This window comes from Pteropus alecto, unplaced genomic scaffold, assembly GCF_000325575.1.
Source record: "Pteropus alecto unplaced genomic scaffold, ASM32557v1 scaffold121, whole genome shotgun sequence".
Taxonomy (NCBI): Eukaryota; Metazoa; Chordata; class Mammalia; order Chiroptera; family Pteropodidae; genus Pteropus; species Pteropus alecto.
The window spans coordinates 15,661,098-15,678,968 of record NW_006434369.1 but is presented as its reverse complement, the minus strand read 5'-3'; the positions used below and the strand labels follow the sequence as shown (position 1 = coordinate 15,678,968).

Here is a 17,871-nt window from a genome sequence, read left to right as displayed (position 1 = left end):
TGTCCCTACAGTGGTTAACTCAGACAGCCTAAGCAAGTGGGAAGCCAAGAAGAATGCAGTCTGAGGTTCTTCCCAATCGATACACAGAGTACATGAGGAGCCCCTGTCAGTAAATGGCCACTAGACTCTTAATATTTATAAAATTTGGACCCTCAGTTGGAGAGTTCATCTCAGCAGATAAATTCCTTCTCAGAGTTCACATCAAATGAATCTTTTTGTGGTCCACACTGCATAAAATACTCTGGTAGGATACCTGGAAACCAGACATAGTGGCTAACTGGAGGGTAGGGAGTCCTGGGCAGATGGGAAATAGGGGCGGTGGGAGGTCCTTCACCATATATTCTTAGGTTCTTGAACCATGTACATGTATTATTTTCTCTTCCAAATTTTCAAAAAGTTAAATTTATTTTTTTTAAACCTTCCAAAGTATTTCTACTAATTGAACAAAAGTCAGATTGTTTTACATAGGAGATTGTTTGACCTCTAAATGTCCATTCATGAGTCTTCTTTGGTGGCTTTGGCTTATTTTCTTTCTCTTTGAAGGAAATGTTTCTAACTCATAGTTTATCATGTTCTTCCCCTCAGAGAACTTGAGCCATTGCTAATTTTACTAGTAAAGCTTGATCTGATTTTCTTACATTTCTTTCCCTTTCTTCCCCTACCCAAAGGCTGTGTAGTGTATACTCATTTCCAGGTTAGATAATGTATAGACAATTCATATAAATTAAGAGGAGAACATATACCTAATACTTGAATTCTTACCCTGACATTTCTTGGTAATCCTATGAAAGTATTAAATAAAATTCTTGACTTTATTATAATAATAAGTATTAAATTCAGAAGACTGTATCTGTAAGACATATTGAAAAACAGCAATGAGATTGATATTGAGCCTGACACAGGAGAGAAAATTAGTAGAAAATTGGAGGGAAAATTCTTTATGGCATGAAAGAGAACTGTCTTTAGCTACTTAAAAGGCATTTGAAAATGTAGTAGAACTAGGACCAGTGGACAGACTTCAAAAGTAGTCATATCCCAGGGCATCAGAAGAAAGAACTCCTGAGTATCTCATGCCCCACTAGGGGGTGGTGGTCTGCAGTGGTGGCCACAGCACTACTCAGTAGGGTAGACCATCAGAAACGGATAGTTGCATTGTGTGTCTACAAGTCAGTCTTGCATTCAGAAAAGAAAATGGCAGATAACCTTGGCTCTAATAATAAGATATTTTCTTGAATCAATTCCTTTTTACTTTCACCTTCTCAAGGCTGAAATAGATACTGTTCATGAGACCCTATCTCTTAATTCCTTCCATTCTTCAAAAGTCTCAAATTTTGTAGCTTCTTTTCAGTAAGTGCCTTTCCATCTTTATTTTTTAGGCAAGATAAGCAAGAGGGTAATATACTTCTCAGACTTTGATGGAAAACAAATGCTTTTAAAAATAGACTTTCCATAGGTTCTGATGTTTAACATTCTTGCATTAAGTAAGATATTAAGTCCTGAGTTTGTAATGAGCATTTTTACCTAATTCAAAGACCCTGGGGAGTGAATTGGTAGCAGGACATCACAGACCACTGTGATTTCAAACTCTTGGCAGGTACATCTCCGTTTATGGATGCGTTAACAGCCAATGGAACAACCAACATACAGACATCTGTTACAGGAGTGACAGCTGGGAAAAGGAAATTTATTGATGAGAGAAGAGACCAGCCTTTTGACAAGCGATTGCGTTTCAGTGTGAGGCAAACAGAAAGTGCCTACAGATACAGAGATATTGTCGTCAGGAAGCAGGATGGCTTCACCCACATCTTGTTATCAACAAAATCATCAGAGAATAACTCACTAAATCCAGAGGTGAGAGATGTTCCTTGGGCTGATTTGTGCATCCTATTTCTCTAAGCCCTTGTTTTCCAGACCTGCTCTGCCATAATGGCACTCTTTGTGCTTTTTCTAAATCTCCTTCTTGGCCATTTCACAATAACTGCCAGGAGATAGGAAGCAGAAGTGAAGTGTGGTAGTCTTGCTCCTTATAACACTTATTACTGAAGTGAAGTTGGGACAGTATATGTGTGTCACATGTCCATCTTCATTCTCAAGAGTGTGGGCTGTGACAGGAACCAGAGTTCTGAATGGAGGGGGTGTGGTAATTATCCCTCTGTCTTCTTTCACCTCCAAGTTAGGAGCTCTTAATCTAGGAGCATAGGGGCGCCTCAAGGAGCTTCCGGTCTCCCTGAAGTCTCATATATAAATGAAATGTGTGTTCACATGTTTTCTTTAGCTTTCATCAGATTCTCAAAGTGTTCTTTGTTCAGACGAGATTAAAATCCCCGAGGTCCCAGCCCCTTCAGAACATTTTACCATTATTCCGAGTTAGTCTTCAGCATTGTAGTAGAATTTACAGCTATAGTGATTTCAACACATATTCATTCATTGCTGATAATAATACCTGGTAAAGTTAGCTTTCAAGGATCAAGGAAGATTAGTGCTTGCAAAGATCCAAAAACTAATTCTGTGAAGTATCTAAAATCAAACCTCTATCTAAATTTGAACCTGCACTGTACCTTACTTAAAATTTTAAGTTTTCCACTTGTGAGCAACTAGGTCAAGTTTTTTGTCCAGACAAGGAAACCAAACTACATCAAGTTTGTATGTCTGGCCAGGGTCCCATGACAAACCACTTCAGGGCTTGTCCCCAGTATATTTATAGACTGCAGAGCCCCTTCATTGGTTATTTGTAAATGCTTCATAGAGATCATTTCAAATGATTTTTTGTGCCCTTCTAAAATGACTCCATGCTCATGTGCTTGTACCTAATGCATTTATGCACCAAACTATTGGGGTTTCTGTCTCAAGTGTGGCAGGCTGGTGTTAAACAAACAAACAAACAGGGAACTGGTCTAATTTCTTTCAACTGGTTGAATGTGCCACCTGCTGTCCAAAGTGTAGAAATACCAAGTGGATATAATATGTAACTTGCCATATCTACTGAGAGCCACAATAATTAGAATATTAAGATAACTTAGAGTCACCAGTGTTTCTAATTGTACTTTATATAATCTGTTCCCAGCATTCCCAATCTCTGGCTACAGAAATAAGAAATTTATGAGTTATTTTAAGTTATGGTAAATACAGGGAATATCAGGTTATAAATGTACTTTCTGTTGATCTAGATTATTCCATAATTAAATGTTTTTAGAATTCTGTATTAAAACTACTCTTCGCCACTTTAACTTTTGATGACTTTTCAGGTAATGAAAGAAGTCCAAAGTGCCCTGAGCACAGCTGCTGCTGACGACAGCAAGCTCGTACTGCTCAGTGCAGTGGGCAGTGTCTTCTGCTGTGGTCTTGACTTTATTTATTTTATACGGCGTTTAACAGATGACAGAAAAAGAGAAAGCACTAAAATGGCAGAAGCTATCAGGTATGCATAAATGGTATTTTTAAAACGTTGGTTTGAGTGTTTTGCTTTTAGTGTACCAGTACCTGATAGAACAGGCTTAAACAAGTCTTGTGAATGAAATGTACATCTCTTTCTACTGAGAGAGACAGTAGCAAAATTAATTAAATCATCTGTCTTTTCTGTAGGCCTAGCGTATAAATTACTCCTTGCCTTGAGCAAATAACTAATTTCAAGGCTGGCTCAAACCCAATGAATGCTCAGGGAAGGTTTAATGAATAGAATATACAAAAGCATATAGCCAGAGTTTCCATTATTTGTGGTATGAGTGTGTTCTGTCTTCACCCTTTAAATAAATACATTCTCTTTCACATAATAACTTACTATTTGCTTGACTCTAAAATATATTGACTAGGCTTTATGATGAGCCAGTTTCATAACATCACATGAAAAGGTTTTTTTTTAGTACAGTCAGTACACATTTTTGTTCAAGTTCATCCTGAGTTTCAACTACATATAAAACTAGATAATGTAGAGTAAAAAGTGGAAGTTCTCTTTCTTTCACTGCCCCCAATCCACTGTTCATTTATTTGTCTTCTCCAACCTTTTTCTTAAACATTTTCAAATATGTATTTCATACACACACAAGTAAAAGCTTTATTTTAGCTCTGTTAAATAAATGAACAATTAAATTTATTAAATAAATAAACAATTAGACTCTATTGTTTTGCAGCTTGCTTTTTTCATTTAACAATATGACCCTAGATATTTCTATTTCTTCTGTTTTTGGATTTTTCTACCACTATATAACAGTGCAAAAAGCTTTTCTAGAACCATGTAATTCTGCTATGAGCATGTCCAGGTAAATATTTTGTTTATATACCTTCTCATGCTAATTATTATATATGTATAATTTAAAGTAATTTAATTTTTTATTGGTTAATTTTATTTATTTAAAGTGATTGAAACCCAGCCACCAACCAAAAAGACCATCTTACTTCCCTACCCACCTCCCTAAAATGGCATATCCCTAAGTGTAATTTACAGTAGGATGAAAACTTACAGGCTCACAGACTTGCAAAATGACAGTAAAGTGATTTGAATCTTCTCCAAAACCCCCCAGGTATTGGAGAGTTGAAGTTGAGCCTCTTTTGATAATTATTGGGCTCCAAGTGGCTGAGACCCTAAACGCTAACCCTCAGCACTAACAAAGCCCTAAGCCCAGGGCTTTCTGGTCCCCTAAATAGTTCTAGAGGTGCACATCAGTATTGATGGAGGTGTTTTTTTTCTGTTTTGATGGGTGTGGAGACAGGTAGGACATCTCTTTCTGATGGATCTCCCAAGATGATTCTGATGGACACTGTCCTGAACATCGCATCACAAGAGTCCTGGAACCCCATACACCTTGGACATTGCTTTGGCCTTTTATAACATCTTAAGTAATTTTCACAGTTAATATGTTTCCTAATACTGTATATGCATGCATACAGGCTGTTATCTCTTCCTTAATCTTTTTGAACATTGCCATTTTTTTGATTTGTCAAAAACAGTCCAAAGTTTTATAAACTGATTTTAAGTATTATTTCTGGTCTCCTAAATAACATCAAACTTGTATACTAGATGGGACCATCTTGTTATTCAGTATGAAATTAAACTTCTTGACCATGCACATAATTCCTTGACCAATTGTCAGTACCTCTAAGACAACTTTCAGATAGTCCTAATTATATTAACCTCTTTCATCTTTTCAGGATGAATTACGTGAATTAATTTTCATTTTTCTAGTGCAAAATCTTATGCCTCCTATAGTGACTGTATGTTTTCTCTAAGATCACACAGACTTTATACATGATATTGTGATTTGGGGACATCTGCTGTAATGAAATAGAATTTGTCAGCCAGTCCCTTCTAAGTTCTGGTTCACTTCACCTATAGACATTTCCCTAAGCTCCACTTCTAAATTGTTTTGGTGCCTCAGCCCTAGTCCCAAGCCCATGTCATCAGTGTTGAATTTTCCTTAACAATGGCTGGGGCTCGTATTGTTGGGATTAGAGAAAGCAGAGGAATGATTGATCAAGAGAGATCTCATTTGTTGAACTTCTAGGTAACTTCCAATGTTTATTTTCACCAGCTACTCACTCCCATTTCTTCTCCTAACCCTCCCACTCCCATGTCACTCCCTCGCTCCCTCAATACTAAAAGTTGAATTAGTATTCTAGAAAAAAGCCAAATCCTGCTTTAGGGAAACTAAATGTTCTTCTTTAAATGAAGATGGTTCTTCTTTAAATGAAGATGTTTTTGTCGATGTAATGTACTCAGGCAGGTTCCAAAAAATAATTAGTTACACTAGATTACTTAACCTTTACTTTCGCTCATTTGCATTTAAATTTTATATGTATAAGATTGGCTTATACACATAACACTATTACTTACATATTTTTTTTGTTTCTGTGGTATCTCGATTCCTTAAAACTTGGGTACAAAGAATGTCATTGTAGCAAGTTTCCAAAAGAAAAGTAGGAAATAAGATTAGATTTAAACATTTCATTTGTCAGGTATCTATTTCAGCTAATTCTGTTATCAGAATTGTTGGTGATAACCAATTTGCAAATAAATTGTAATAAAAAATATTCACAGTGATAAAATGATTATGAATCAGTTTATAATGTTATACTTTTGAAGTCTCTGGGAACTAGGAACCTCCTCTCCCCAGGAGGGAGCCATCTTCTGCCACCATAGAGTAAGATAAGGGACGGATCTGGAGAGAGAACAAGGCCAATAAGTAAACATGCCCCTGAAGATAGACTTCTTCCCCATTCAGTCCTATTCCATATATTCAAAATGAAAAGAGCTCAGCTTAGACATGGCAATGAACTAGCTATCAGTACCCGGATCTGGCTTGCCACATTTTCCCCAAGCAATTCTTAGACTCTTGCCCTTAGGTGGTTTAACTTTTTGGTGATGTCTGTGAAGTAGTAAATGTTCAAAACAGTGGATAGAATTTTGATTTTGATTTTGATTTTGTTTAAATATAAGTCTGTTAAAACTTCTTTTGTGGCAAATATAATCTCTTCTCTGCCTACTTGGCACAACCCTTTGACTCAATTTGTAGATAATTCAAAAGACATTGAAATTTAAATTCAGTAGGTTGCATTGAGCATATTTGAACATTCAGGCGTTTTGATTTTGTTTTAAAATGCACTTACTTTAAGTCCAGCAAAAGCAGTGGGCAGGTCCTCCTTGAATGCCAGGCTCCTGACGGCTTTGTCCCCAGGCCTGAAGACGGCTTCCACCTCCCCACCTCTGGTAGCTGTGTGGCTTGAAGTGCAGCACACCTGACTAAGCATTTGTGGCTCTGGGAAGTTTCTACCAAACAGAAAAGCATTTCTATGAAGTTTTGTCTTTGTGTTTTTAAATAAAACAATTTTCTCTGTGGACCATATTCATTTCTGATATGTATCTCAGAGCTCACATGCCAGAATGGCCAGATTATGTCCTCTAAAAAGAGAAAATGGTCTTCACTTGAGAGGGTGCTGAATAATTCATACCCCACCCAGAAATAGCCAGGGCATTCAGATTAAGTTGTCATTCCAGGCGCACACAAAAAAAGTAAAATTACTTTTTTAGGGAGGAAAAAAATTCAGTTTGAATAATATTTCTCAGCCTATAAAAATCTAAGCTATGATTTTTCAATATTTATTTTAGAAGCAAACTTTCTTCTTTTACGTGAACATACAACATGAGAGAAAACACTGCTGCATGGAATAATTAATTTCTTTTGCCATTTCTCTATAGAATTATTTTCTTATTACACTATTTGATCATTTTTCCTATGTTACTCTGCCATCCCGTTCGTGGTTTCCAGGTGTTCATATGAGGCAGGTGAAAGTGGAGCTACTCCAGGGCACCTGGGGAGAGACACTTAGAAAATATCTGCTTTATGTCATGGAGACAATTGAACAGTTACCTTTTCAAGAGTCATCAGTAACTAAGCATAGAAAATGTGTTTTCTTCATGTATCACTGACTCAGAATCCTCAAAAGATGGTACAACTGAACTAGCTTCATGTAGGTTGTCTACATTTATTTCAAGGACCTGTTTAAAGGTTGTCTGGTTCTCTTCGCATCATTAAAACCTAATGTGATCTTTCTACCAATGCCTCAGGCTTTCTCACTTACAAAGTCTTAGTACAACTCATTCATTTGAATGAAGTAATTTTCGCTCAATGTAAAAATCCAGCAAACCTAGGAGGACCTTAGGGTCCAGGCTGAGGCCTGTGAGCTGACTGTGTGCCACAGGAGATAGGCTTGCAAGCTGCCAAATTCTGCAGTCCTTACTTTCCCTTGTTCTTCACACATATATACACACACACCTCTATACCTTCCTAGCCTACCCTCCAAAAAAATATGGCCCCCTCATGTCAGTTTCAGGAAGGGGGGTTGGGTTATTAATCTAAAATACCAAGTCATGAGTTTCAGAAATGATCAGAACAATTGCTCTAGGTTTTAAATTGCTGAATTGTAGAGTACACCTAGATTGTTATTTTTTCAGTACCAAAGATAGGGATCAGCTTTAGATTTTAGAATTCTGTGATTCTGATCTAGAACTCAGACTGCCTTAAAGAAATTATATAGTATTTATTTTGGCGTGTATTTGTCCTTTTTCTCACTGTGTTAAATCATAACGAAAAGCAACCTCAACATAAAATGAGATTCTAGTGATGGAAAGAAGATGCACATTCCCAATATGGTATGGCACCAACCTATCCTGTGTTGAAAAGGAGCCTAGTATTCCAACCTGATTCTAAAACAAATCTAAAAATAGCATTGGCTTGGTTTTGTTAAAATCCACATTCTTTATGAAGGCCGCCTTACCCCTAGTTGCACTGTCCTTTGAAATCTGGCTATAATTATATTCTATAGCACACAGCAGAATATAAAATCATATCTGTGGTTTCAGCTGTTCTTGTTTGGATCTCATATTTTAAGCCAGCCTGTAAACTGTTTGTCTTTACATCACCCAGACCATTCAGTTAGTTCTCTTTAAACTCAGGAAGTACTGGTTGTTTCCAAATAATCAGTGAGCTGTCTGAAATCTCATATCAAGTCCAGACTCCAGCCCCATGGTTCATGACTCCAATGTTCTAGTCTTGGCTCAACACCAGGCAGTGTCAGTATTATGCCCCATGCCAGATTTTCTCAGGGCAAGCTTCTAAATCTTTACCCATAATCTTCACATAGGTCCTGTGGCAATAGCCACTTCTAGCTTGGCAGCCAGGGTATCGTTAAGCTTTTACAACACACAGTAAATAAATCCATGGTCCACAACTTCTGAGGGAGGCCTTCAACAAATCTCAACGCATAATGATTTTTACAGAGTTTTCATCTTGGTAAATTTAATTCCGTAATAGTAGATTTCTTTGTTGCTGAGGCCCATGGTGTTTACTGTATTGGGCTCCTTATGTGTTAAAGGGAAGGAAGGCTGAAGAAAAAGACCTATTGGTCATAGAGCCCATGAGCCACTGCAGATACAAGATCAACCTCTGGCTTTGTTTTACCCATAATCTTCACATAGGTCCTGTGGCAATAGCCACTTCCAGCTTGGCAGCCAGGGTATCGTTAAGCCTTTACAACACCCAGTAAATAAATCCATGGTCCACAACTTCTGAGGGAAGGCCTTCAACAAATCTCAACGTATAATGATTTTTACAGAGTTTTCATCTTGGTAAATTTAATTCCGTAATAGTAGATTTCTTTGTTGCTCAAATACGCAATGTTTTGAGTAATTCCCCATTTATTTTTTATTTTAGAAACTTCGTGAATACTTTTATTCAGTTTAAGAAGCCTATTATTGTAGCAGTAAATGGCCCAGCCATTGGACTAGGAGCATCCATATTGCCTCTTTGTGATGTGGTTTGGGCCAACGAAAAGGCTTGGTTTCAAACACCCTATACTACCTTCGGACAGAGTCCAGATGGCTGTTCCACCGTTATGTTTCCCAAGATTATGGGAGGAGCATCTGTGAGTACCTCTTTTTAAAAAATAATTCTAGAAAACTTCCTGAGGAAATCTAGTTTGGCTGTTGGTTTTATAAATATATACAGGGTGTCATTCTGTGGGGACTTTACATCAAATGCTCTTATAATTCAATTCTTGTGCATTCATTCATTCTTAATTCATGAGATCATAGGTTTTCATGTTTTGGTTCATAGAACATTGACACTGTTTTTGCATCATTTTCTAGAGAAAGACCTCATTCAATGAGGAATCTGTATCTCTGCATAATTAACACTGGTATCCACTAGTAGTAAACACTCAGAGTTTGCAGTTAAAGGTTTTTTGTTGTTATTGTTTTTGTTTTGTTTTGTTTTTTTACCTAATAACCTAAAAGCTACATTTTTAAGTGAAAGGAAAAGTCACACATCTCTCACTTTAAAACAAAAGCTAGAAATGATTGAGCTTAGTAAGGAAGGTATGTTAAAAGCCAAGATAAGCCAAAAGTTAGGCCTCTTGTGCCAAACAGCCAAATTATGAATGCAAAGAAACAGTTTTTGGAGGAAATTAAAAGTGCTATTTCAGCAAACACATGAATAATAAAAGCAAAAGAGCCTTATTGCTGATGTGGAAAAAGTTTAGTGGATAGGTCAAACCACCCACAACATTCCTTTAAGCAAAAGCCTGATCCAGAGCAAGGACCTAACTAACTCTCTTCAATTCTGTGAAGGCAAGGAATCTGCAGAAGAAAAGTTGGAAGCTAGTAAAAAAGTTTGGTTTATGAGGTTTAAGGAAAGAACATAAAAGTGCAAGGTAAAGCATCAAGTACTGATGTAGAAGCTACAGAAGATCTAAGTAAGGTAATTACTTAGATGGCTGCACTGAACAACAGATTTTCAGTGTAGGTGAAATAGCCTGGTATTGGAGGAAGATGCCATCTAGGACTTACATAGCTAGAGAAGAGAAGTCAGTGCTTGACTTCAAAGCTTCAAAGGACAGGCTGACTTTCTTGTTAGGGGAATATGCAGCAGGTGACTTTAAGTTTAAACCAATGTTCATTTACCATTTCAAAAATCCTTGGGCCCTTAATTATACTAAATCTACTCTTCCTGTGCTCTGTAAATGGAACAGGAAAGCCTAGATAACATCTGTTCACAGCATGGTGCACTGAATATTTTCAGTCCATTGTTGACTCCTACTGCTCAGAAAAAAAGATTGCTTTCAAAATATTACTGCTCACTGACAATGCACCTGGTCACCCAAGAGCTGTGCTGGAGATGTACATTGAGATGAGTGTTTTCATGCTGCTAAAGCATCCATTCTGCAGCCCATAGATCAAGGAGTGATTTTGAATTTCAAGTTTTATTATTTAAGAAATGTATTTTATAAGGCTCTAACTGCCATAGGTAGTGATTCCTCTGATGGAGTAAGTAAATTGAAAACCTGAAAAGGATTCATCATTCTAGATGCCATTAAATACATTTGTGATTCATGGGAAGAGGTCAAAATATCAACATTAACAGGAGTTTGGAAGAAGTTGATTCCAACTCCTAGGGACGACTTTGAGGGGTTCAAGACTTTAGTGGAGGAAATAACCACAGATGTGGTGGAAATAGCAAAAGAACTAGAATTGGAAGTAGAACCTGAAGATGTGAATGAATTGCTGCAATCTCATGATAAAACTTTAATGGATGAGGAATTGCTTTTTATGGATGAGCAAAGAAAGTGATTTCTTGAGTTGAAGTCTGGTCCTGGTGAAAATGCTGTGAAGATTGTTGAAATGACACAGGATTTGGATTATTACATAAACTCAATTGAGAAAGCAATTTCAGGGTTTGAGAGGATTAGCTCCAGTTTTGAAAGAAGTTCCACTTTGGGTAATACTATCATACAGCACTTCATGCTACAGAGAAATCATTCATAAGGAAGAGTCAGTCAATGTGGCAAATGTCATTGTTGTCTTATTTTAAGAAATTGCCACAAACACCACAGCCTTCAGCAACCACCACCCTTATCAGTCAGCAGCCATCAGCAGTGAAGTAAGACCCTCCTCCACCAGGAAAAAGATACTCGTTGAAAGCTCAGATGATCGTTAGCATTTTTTAGCAATAAAGTATTTTTAATTAAGGTAGGTATGTTGTTTTTTTTAGACATATGCTTTTGCACATTTTAATAGGCTACAGTTTACTGTAAACATAATTTATATGCACTGGGAAACCCAAAAATGCATGTGAATTGCTTTATTGCGATATTTGCTTTATTGCAGTGGTCTGGAACCAAATCCACAATATCTCAGATATGCTTGTAGTGTCACAGTTAGAGTCTCCAGAGGCGGATACTAAAACAATTTGGTATGTTGGAAAACTATTAGGTAGTCAACACCTGTTGAAGAGACAGGAAAGAGATAGAGCTGGACAGAGGGAAAAGTTGGAACCATGAGGCCTGACAAAGCTTTCAGCCACCATGGCAGCTCTGGGGCATACACAGCCTGTCAACAGTTGTCCCACAGTGGACTGAGATGGCTGGTTCCTTTATATCCATTGTCACTGAATGTGTGGACTGTCAGAGTAATGTGCCTGTGGACAAGGTGACTCTGCAGCAGAGGGAGTCCCTATAGGAGCTGATGGCTGTCTGTCAATGGCACTACCAGCAGCTGGGGCAGCAAGACCTCCCTTGGAGAGGGGATCTTGGCGCCACATCCCCATGTCTACCACAGTCCACTCCTTGTCCCTTCAGATCACTTCTTTGTACAGATTTGGGGGGCAGCTCCTTCAGGTTCCGGAGGCCTCTCTTACTAGGGAGGAAACTTAGAGGAAGAGGATTAGACAGTGGTAACTGTTTAGGCAAGAACTGCCTGGATATTTACATCCTTTTGTTACATATAATAGAAAAAAAAAATAGTAACTCTCAAGTGGAGAAGCATAGCAGGCACTACTTTACTGAGTTATTAAAGTTCACCAGAAATAAGGCCTAAGGTTCCCAGTTTGCTCTGATGTACTTCACTGGGAATGACACAGCATCACTCTGCTAGAGTCCAGTCAAAGGCTTAAACCTAAGAACTCCAGACAAACCGAGATTGTGGTGGCCTACAAATACTGAGCAGCACCCTCAGAAAGTGCCATGGTCAGAGAACTCACCGAAACAGTGAGGAACTGTCACAGACTGGAAGGACTAAGGGAATCTGACAGCTCACTGCAGGGTGGCTTCCTAGGATCCTGGGTCAGATAAAAGGCAGCTGTGGGAAAACTGGCAACATTTGTGCAGGGTTTGTAGTTTATAGTATGTATCAGTGGTAATTTTATGAGTTTGATCATTGCAAAATGTTTTGGGGTGGGGGTTGTGTGTATGTGTGTGTGTGTGTGTGTGTGTGCGCGCACGCACATAAAATATTAATATTACGGAGAGCTGGGTTTGATGGGTTGACTGGAACTCTCTACTGCTTTTGTAATCTTTCAGTAAGTCTAAATGTATTCCCAAAACAAAGTTTAAAATAAATGTAAGAGGAGGGCTTATAGGACAAACTGCAGCTGCCCCAGTCCCACCTGGTCTCAGTTATCCTTCACCCTCTTTCTGTTTTAGAACACCCCCCTTACCACCTCTGCTGATCTCAATGGCTGCCCTGGTGGTGGGACACAGGTCACTGAGGGGCCTGAGGCCTGGTCATCATACCCTGTGCACTTGGGCATGGGAGAAGTGAGTTCCTGGTGGGTCCCAGGGCTCTACACATCCCCTCTTTGCCTGCGGCCCTGGGTTCAGAGCCACCAAGTGTCAAGCGTCAGTCATAACTTTAAGTTCACTGGGACCAGCAGAGCCCAGATACGTGAGGACAGAAGGCACAACGTCCCTCAGTAGATATTCAGAGCAGGGGTCCCCAACCCCTAGGATGCAGACTGATAGCAGCCTATGGCCTGTTAGGAACCAGGCTTCACAGCAGGAGGTGAGCAGCAGGTGAGCGAGTGAAGCTTCATCTGTATTTGCAGCCGCTCCCCAGTGCTAGCATCACTGCCTCAGCTCCACCTAAGATCATCAGGCATTATATTCTCATAGAAGCACCTGTCTCTGGTGCCAAAAAGTTTGAGAACCACTGATCCAGCGGGATGATAAGCGCAGCCACTTGTAATTCCACCCTTTCTTTCCCAGACCCGTGTGTTCTTTCTGTTGGGGACATGGTACCATATCAGGGTCTTTGAACTGTTTATACTGTCAATTGGAAGACAGTGCCCATCCTCATGGAGCATACCTGCAAACTGGTGCTCCACTCACACCTCAGGCCATTTCAGCACTCCATCGGGCCAGCAGCTTCTGAGGTGGTGAATGTGACTCAGCCAGAGGACCTCGTGGTCATGGGCCCACTCCTGCACCTTCTTTACTCTGAGAGGGACTTATGGTCTGGTGCCATGCTCTGTGGCATCCATGTCAGTGGACTGGTCACCCACACTGTAAGCCTCAGAGTGAGGTTGCCTGAGGACCTGCAGGTGGGAAGGCAAACCCAGACCTAAAGTGAGTGTTCCTATGAAAAGAATTGACTTGCTGCCGTCCTCAGGAAGGATGCCAAGCAGGTATCTTGGCATTGGTATTTCCTGCTGGCAGGCTACATGTCCATCGGCGATAATAGCTGAAATAGCCTTGATGAGTCAGAGCCCATGCTACTGAGCTCCGTCTCTTACACCATAGCTACTTCATTCATGTCCGTCATGCCAGCACTGGGGTGGCCAACAACTGAGACTGGTCAGTATCACCTTTCTTATGTAGCTCTTTAGTTCATCCCCATGGTGGATGCTCTCAACTGGACACTGACATGACATAGCAGTCTACACACTTTTCCAGTCATCCATCCACATGCCTCTACCCAAGATCTCTTTGTTCCTAATTTTCAGGCCCCTGACCAGCCAGCTAGGCCATTCACCGCTGCTCCGGTCACTCCGAATTCTAACTCTGATCAACTTCACCCATACCAGGTGGATAACCAGGCACATCCCTCATTTCAGAGCATTTCCCTCTTCATTGTCTTTTTGAGCCAGCCCTCCCAGAAACCAAACTTGCTCACAGAGAATCCCCCCGCCCCCCTTCGGCCAGAGGTGTTACCTGAGGCAAGGCACTGGTGCAACAGTTGTGGGTGACTTCTGGGTCTAGGCCACCTGCTTATGCATCTCACCTGTGTCTGTGCATCTGTCACTGCCTGACACCTTGATGGGTCTGATAGAACTCAGCTCATGATGGATATTCCTGATACCTGGTCACTTAGTGTCCTATGGTCAAGTGTTCTGTCTCTACCAGAATTAGTTTTTAAAAAGGTATATACTTCTCTGCTGGATGGCATGGCCTTGCTCCAAAAGCAGAGACTTGGCATTGAGATAATCTCTCTAGCATTTGCCATAAGATCCTCATGGCATCTTGTCTCACCCTCTCCACTGTGGGCCATGGTAGTTCTGGCATCTTAGTTTCACTTACCCTGGGGCATCACTTTTTCTATGCTTCTAGAACCCATCCCAGTAGAAAGATCACACCATCTCCTTGGGCATTTGCCAGGGTGTTAAATCTTATAGTTCATGAGAGCTCCCAAATCAGTGAACTTGCCTGTCCAGCTCTGTGGTTTGCCCTCTGGTTTGTCCTTACAGTTCAGCCCCGTGTCTTCTTCCAGCTCCACCAGCACATTCTGGCTGTGTCATGCAGCTCTTCTGGGGTAGGAGTTAAGTAACAGGCCTGATAGCCAAGAGAAGAGATGGAGCATGGTTTAAGAGAAGTGATGCTATCTTGTAGAAATTTCTGCATTGTCTTCAAGCAAGAGGACAATACATAATAGGGATGGGTGGGCCATTTATTGCAGGCTCAGGAGTCTGGGGTTAAGAGTTTGGGAGTATCCACCCAGAAGTCCCCATACCAAGTTTATCCTTCCCCTTTCCTCCGAACACAGCCAAACAGATCTCCTGTGTGTGGGTGATTAACCTTGTCTGGATCTTGGCCACTCTGGCTAATAAATCCTGGATTTGGGTGCAACTTTCTCTGTCTTGCTACCTGAGAACTCCTCTGCTTGTGTCACTGGCAACTGATAGTTACTATCTCATCACCTGTGAGAGTTTTAGCACTTGGACCACCACTTGTATGGAGTGCTGTGGTTGCTCCACCTAGTCCAGGAAGGTCTTCATTGCCAGCCAGCTGGGGAGCAATCCTCCAAAATGCCTTTTATCACTGCTTCATTCCTGCCTGTCACTAGTTAGTTTCTGTAGAATTAGAGGCCAGGTGGATTATGGCAAGCAGGACATGGATTAGTTGTCAACCTCTGTGAAAAGAGAAAAAGGAAGTAGGATTGGGCAGTGGGTAAAGGTGAGCTGTGGTACAGCTCTGACGAAGCCTTAGCTGAGTCCATGGGGTGCTCCGGGGCATATGTGGCCATCACAGTTGTCCAGGTGCCCTCACCACACTCAGCCATTGAATGCAGCAGCCCCAAGAAGGGCCCACCCATGCATGAGGTTGCTAGGGGAGCTCTCACCAGGAGTTGCCTGCTAACAGCACTCCCAGCAGCTGAGTAACAGGTATTTCCTGGGCTGGGGCATCTGGGTGATGTATCTCTGTTCACCTCAAGTGATGAAGTGTAGACATGTCTGGATTGTCTTGTCTTGTCTTGTCTTGTCATTTTCACAACACCATATCCACCAAACAGTACTTGAATCTGGTAGTAAAGAGTCATTATCAAGAAAATTACTTTAAGTTCATTTTGAGTTTCCTTAAGATTGTTTCCTAACATTTGCTTCCTATTCTGGTAGTAAATAGTCATTATCATCAGTAAAATCATTTTAAGGCCATTTTGAGTCATTACTCTAGAGGAGATTAACATAATGGGGATTTTGTCCTCTCGTCGTATGATCTGAGTACATATATGATGCTTCTGCATATATACAGAAAGGGCAGATCTGGGATAAATACTAAACAAACTTGACATTTTGGGCAAAGGCAGTTCGGAAGTGGATCCCTTGGGCCAAATGCTGCTAAGGGGTGGAGGTCTTAGAGTTCATTGTGCTCAGAAAGATCCAGAAATAGCTTGAAGACATTACAAAATGAATGCCTACTCTTTCATCACTCATTTTTTCCTCTTCTGGACAAGTCTTGAAAAGTCATTATTTTTTGCTTCTCCTTGTGATCTCCTGGTGCCACTTCAGCAGCAATTCTCAGCGAAGGCAGTTTGCCTTAGAAGGCATGTGTCAATGTCTAGAGACTTTTGGTGTCACAACTGAGAGATGCTAGTGGGAAGAGGCCAGGATGCTGCTAACATCCTACAATGCACAGGACATCCTCCATACCAAAGTGTCTTTATCCAGCCAGAGTGTCTTTAGCACCCAAGTTGAGAAATCCTACTGTAAAGCAAGAGCAAAGAGCCTAAACATCACACAGTATAAATTCTCCACTTTTTAGTCAGTATTTGACTAAAAGCTCTATACACAAAATGTTATTAAATGTTGTTGAGGTGAGTTGTATTGTGACACTTGTGGAAAGTGACTACTCAGTTGATGCAGTTCCTTTCATGAGCTTTTGCTGTATGCGAGCTTTTAGTAGTCTAAGGCAAGACTAGAACAGTCGGCTTTCCCCACTTGGTATATGCAAAACTGCAGGAGGATAAACTAGAGGGAGCATATTATCAGGATAAAAAAACGTAGCTAAAACAAGCTGTGAGAACTGTCCTTTTCTTACAGTGTCTACTGCAAGGAGAGAAATCTCAGAGCTAAGCTGTAATCACAAACTATGTAGGAGTTTAGCCCTCCTTGTTTGTGCCCAGTAAACATTCATGGACTGCCCACTCTGTGCCAGACACTGCGGAGTCACAGTTCTGTCTCAAGGACCACCCAGTGAGCCTGTACATTCAGGAAAGTGTTAGGTGCTGTGAATGAGTAGAAGGAGCCTCACTTGAGAGCAGAAAGCTGACAAACACAAGCTCCCATTTGTAAACCTGGCAGCTCTCAGTCCTGAGGTCCTTACCCTGAGTTTACGGTATGGAGCTGCCCTCCAGAGAGTGTAAAGACTGGCCCAAGAGAGTAAGTGGCAGAGCTGCTGCCAAGCTACCTCTGAGATTTGAAGCTCCCTGATCCCACTAACTCAGGCCCGATAAAACAGTTGGACAGTTTTGACCACATTGGGTGTTGTGGTTGTCTACATTTAGTCCCTTGTTCACTCAGCCATCTTGGAAAAAATGGCAGCTAGTTAATTTCCCAATGACTGTATCTTTGCAAATCTCTTATTTGGGTAGAAATTAGGAATCTCTAATTTAAAAACTACTGGAAATTGCATGTATGAGAACACACCCATTCAACTTGAGTGTATTTAATCCTACTAATTTTACTAAGAGAATTTTTCCTGTTAATTTTACTTGATGACTATATTTTAAATCAACTCACTGCCTGAACTTACGTAAGAAAACATTAACAACCTTGAGTCAGTCCCACCATTCATACTATTGGGCAAATGCAGAAATGCCCTGCCCATCCAACCATC

The 17,871-nt window shown here is 40.4% G+C and overlaps 1 protein-coding gene across 3 annotated transcripts in view; it reads left to right on the top strand.

Annotated features, from left to right (window-relative positions):
• Nucleotides 1–17,871, top strand: part of CDYL (chromodomain Y like) — a 166,345-nt gene that overhangs the window by 143,869 nt on the left and 4,605 nt on the right. For all 3 annotated transcript variants that reach the window (XM_015587324.2, XM_015587323.2, XM_025044925.1), the window contains exons 3-5: nucleotides 1,595–1,851; nucleotides 3,246–3,418; nucleotides 9,204–9,414. In XM_015587324.2, coding sequence (XP_015442810.1) covers nucleotides 1,595–1,851; nucleotides 3,246–3,418; nucleotides 9,204–9,414 — 641 coding nt within the window. The remainder of the gene's footprint in view (nucleotides 1–1,594; nucleotides 1,852–3,245; nucleotides 3,419–9,203; nucleotides 9,415–17,871) is intronic.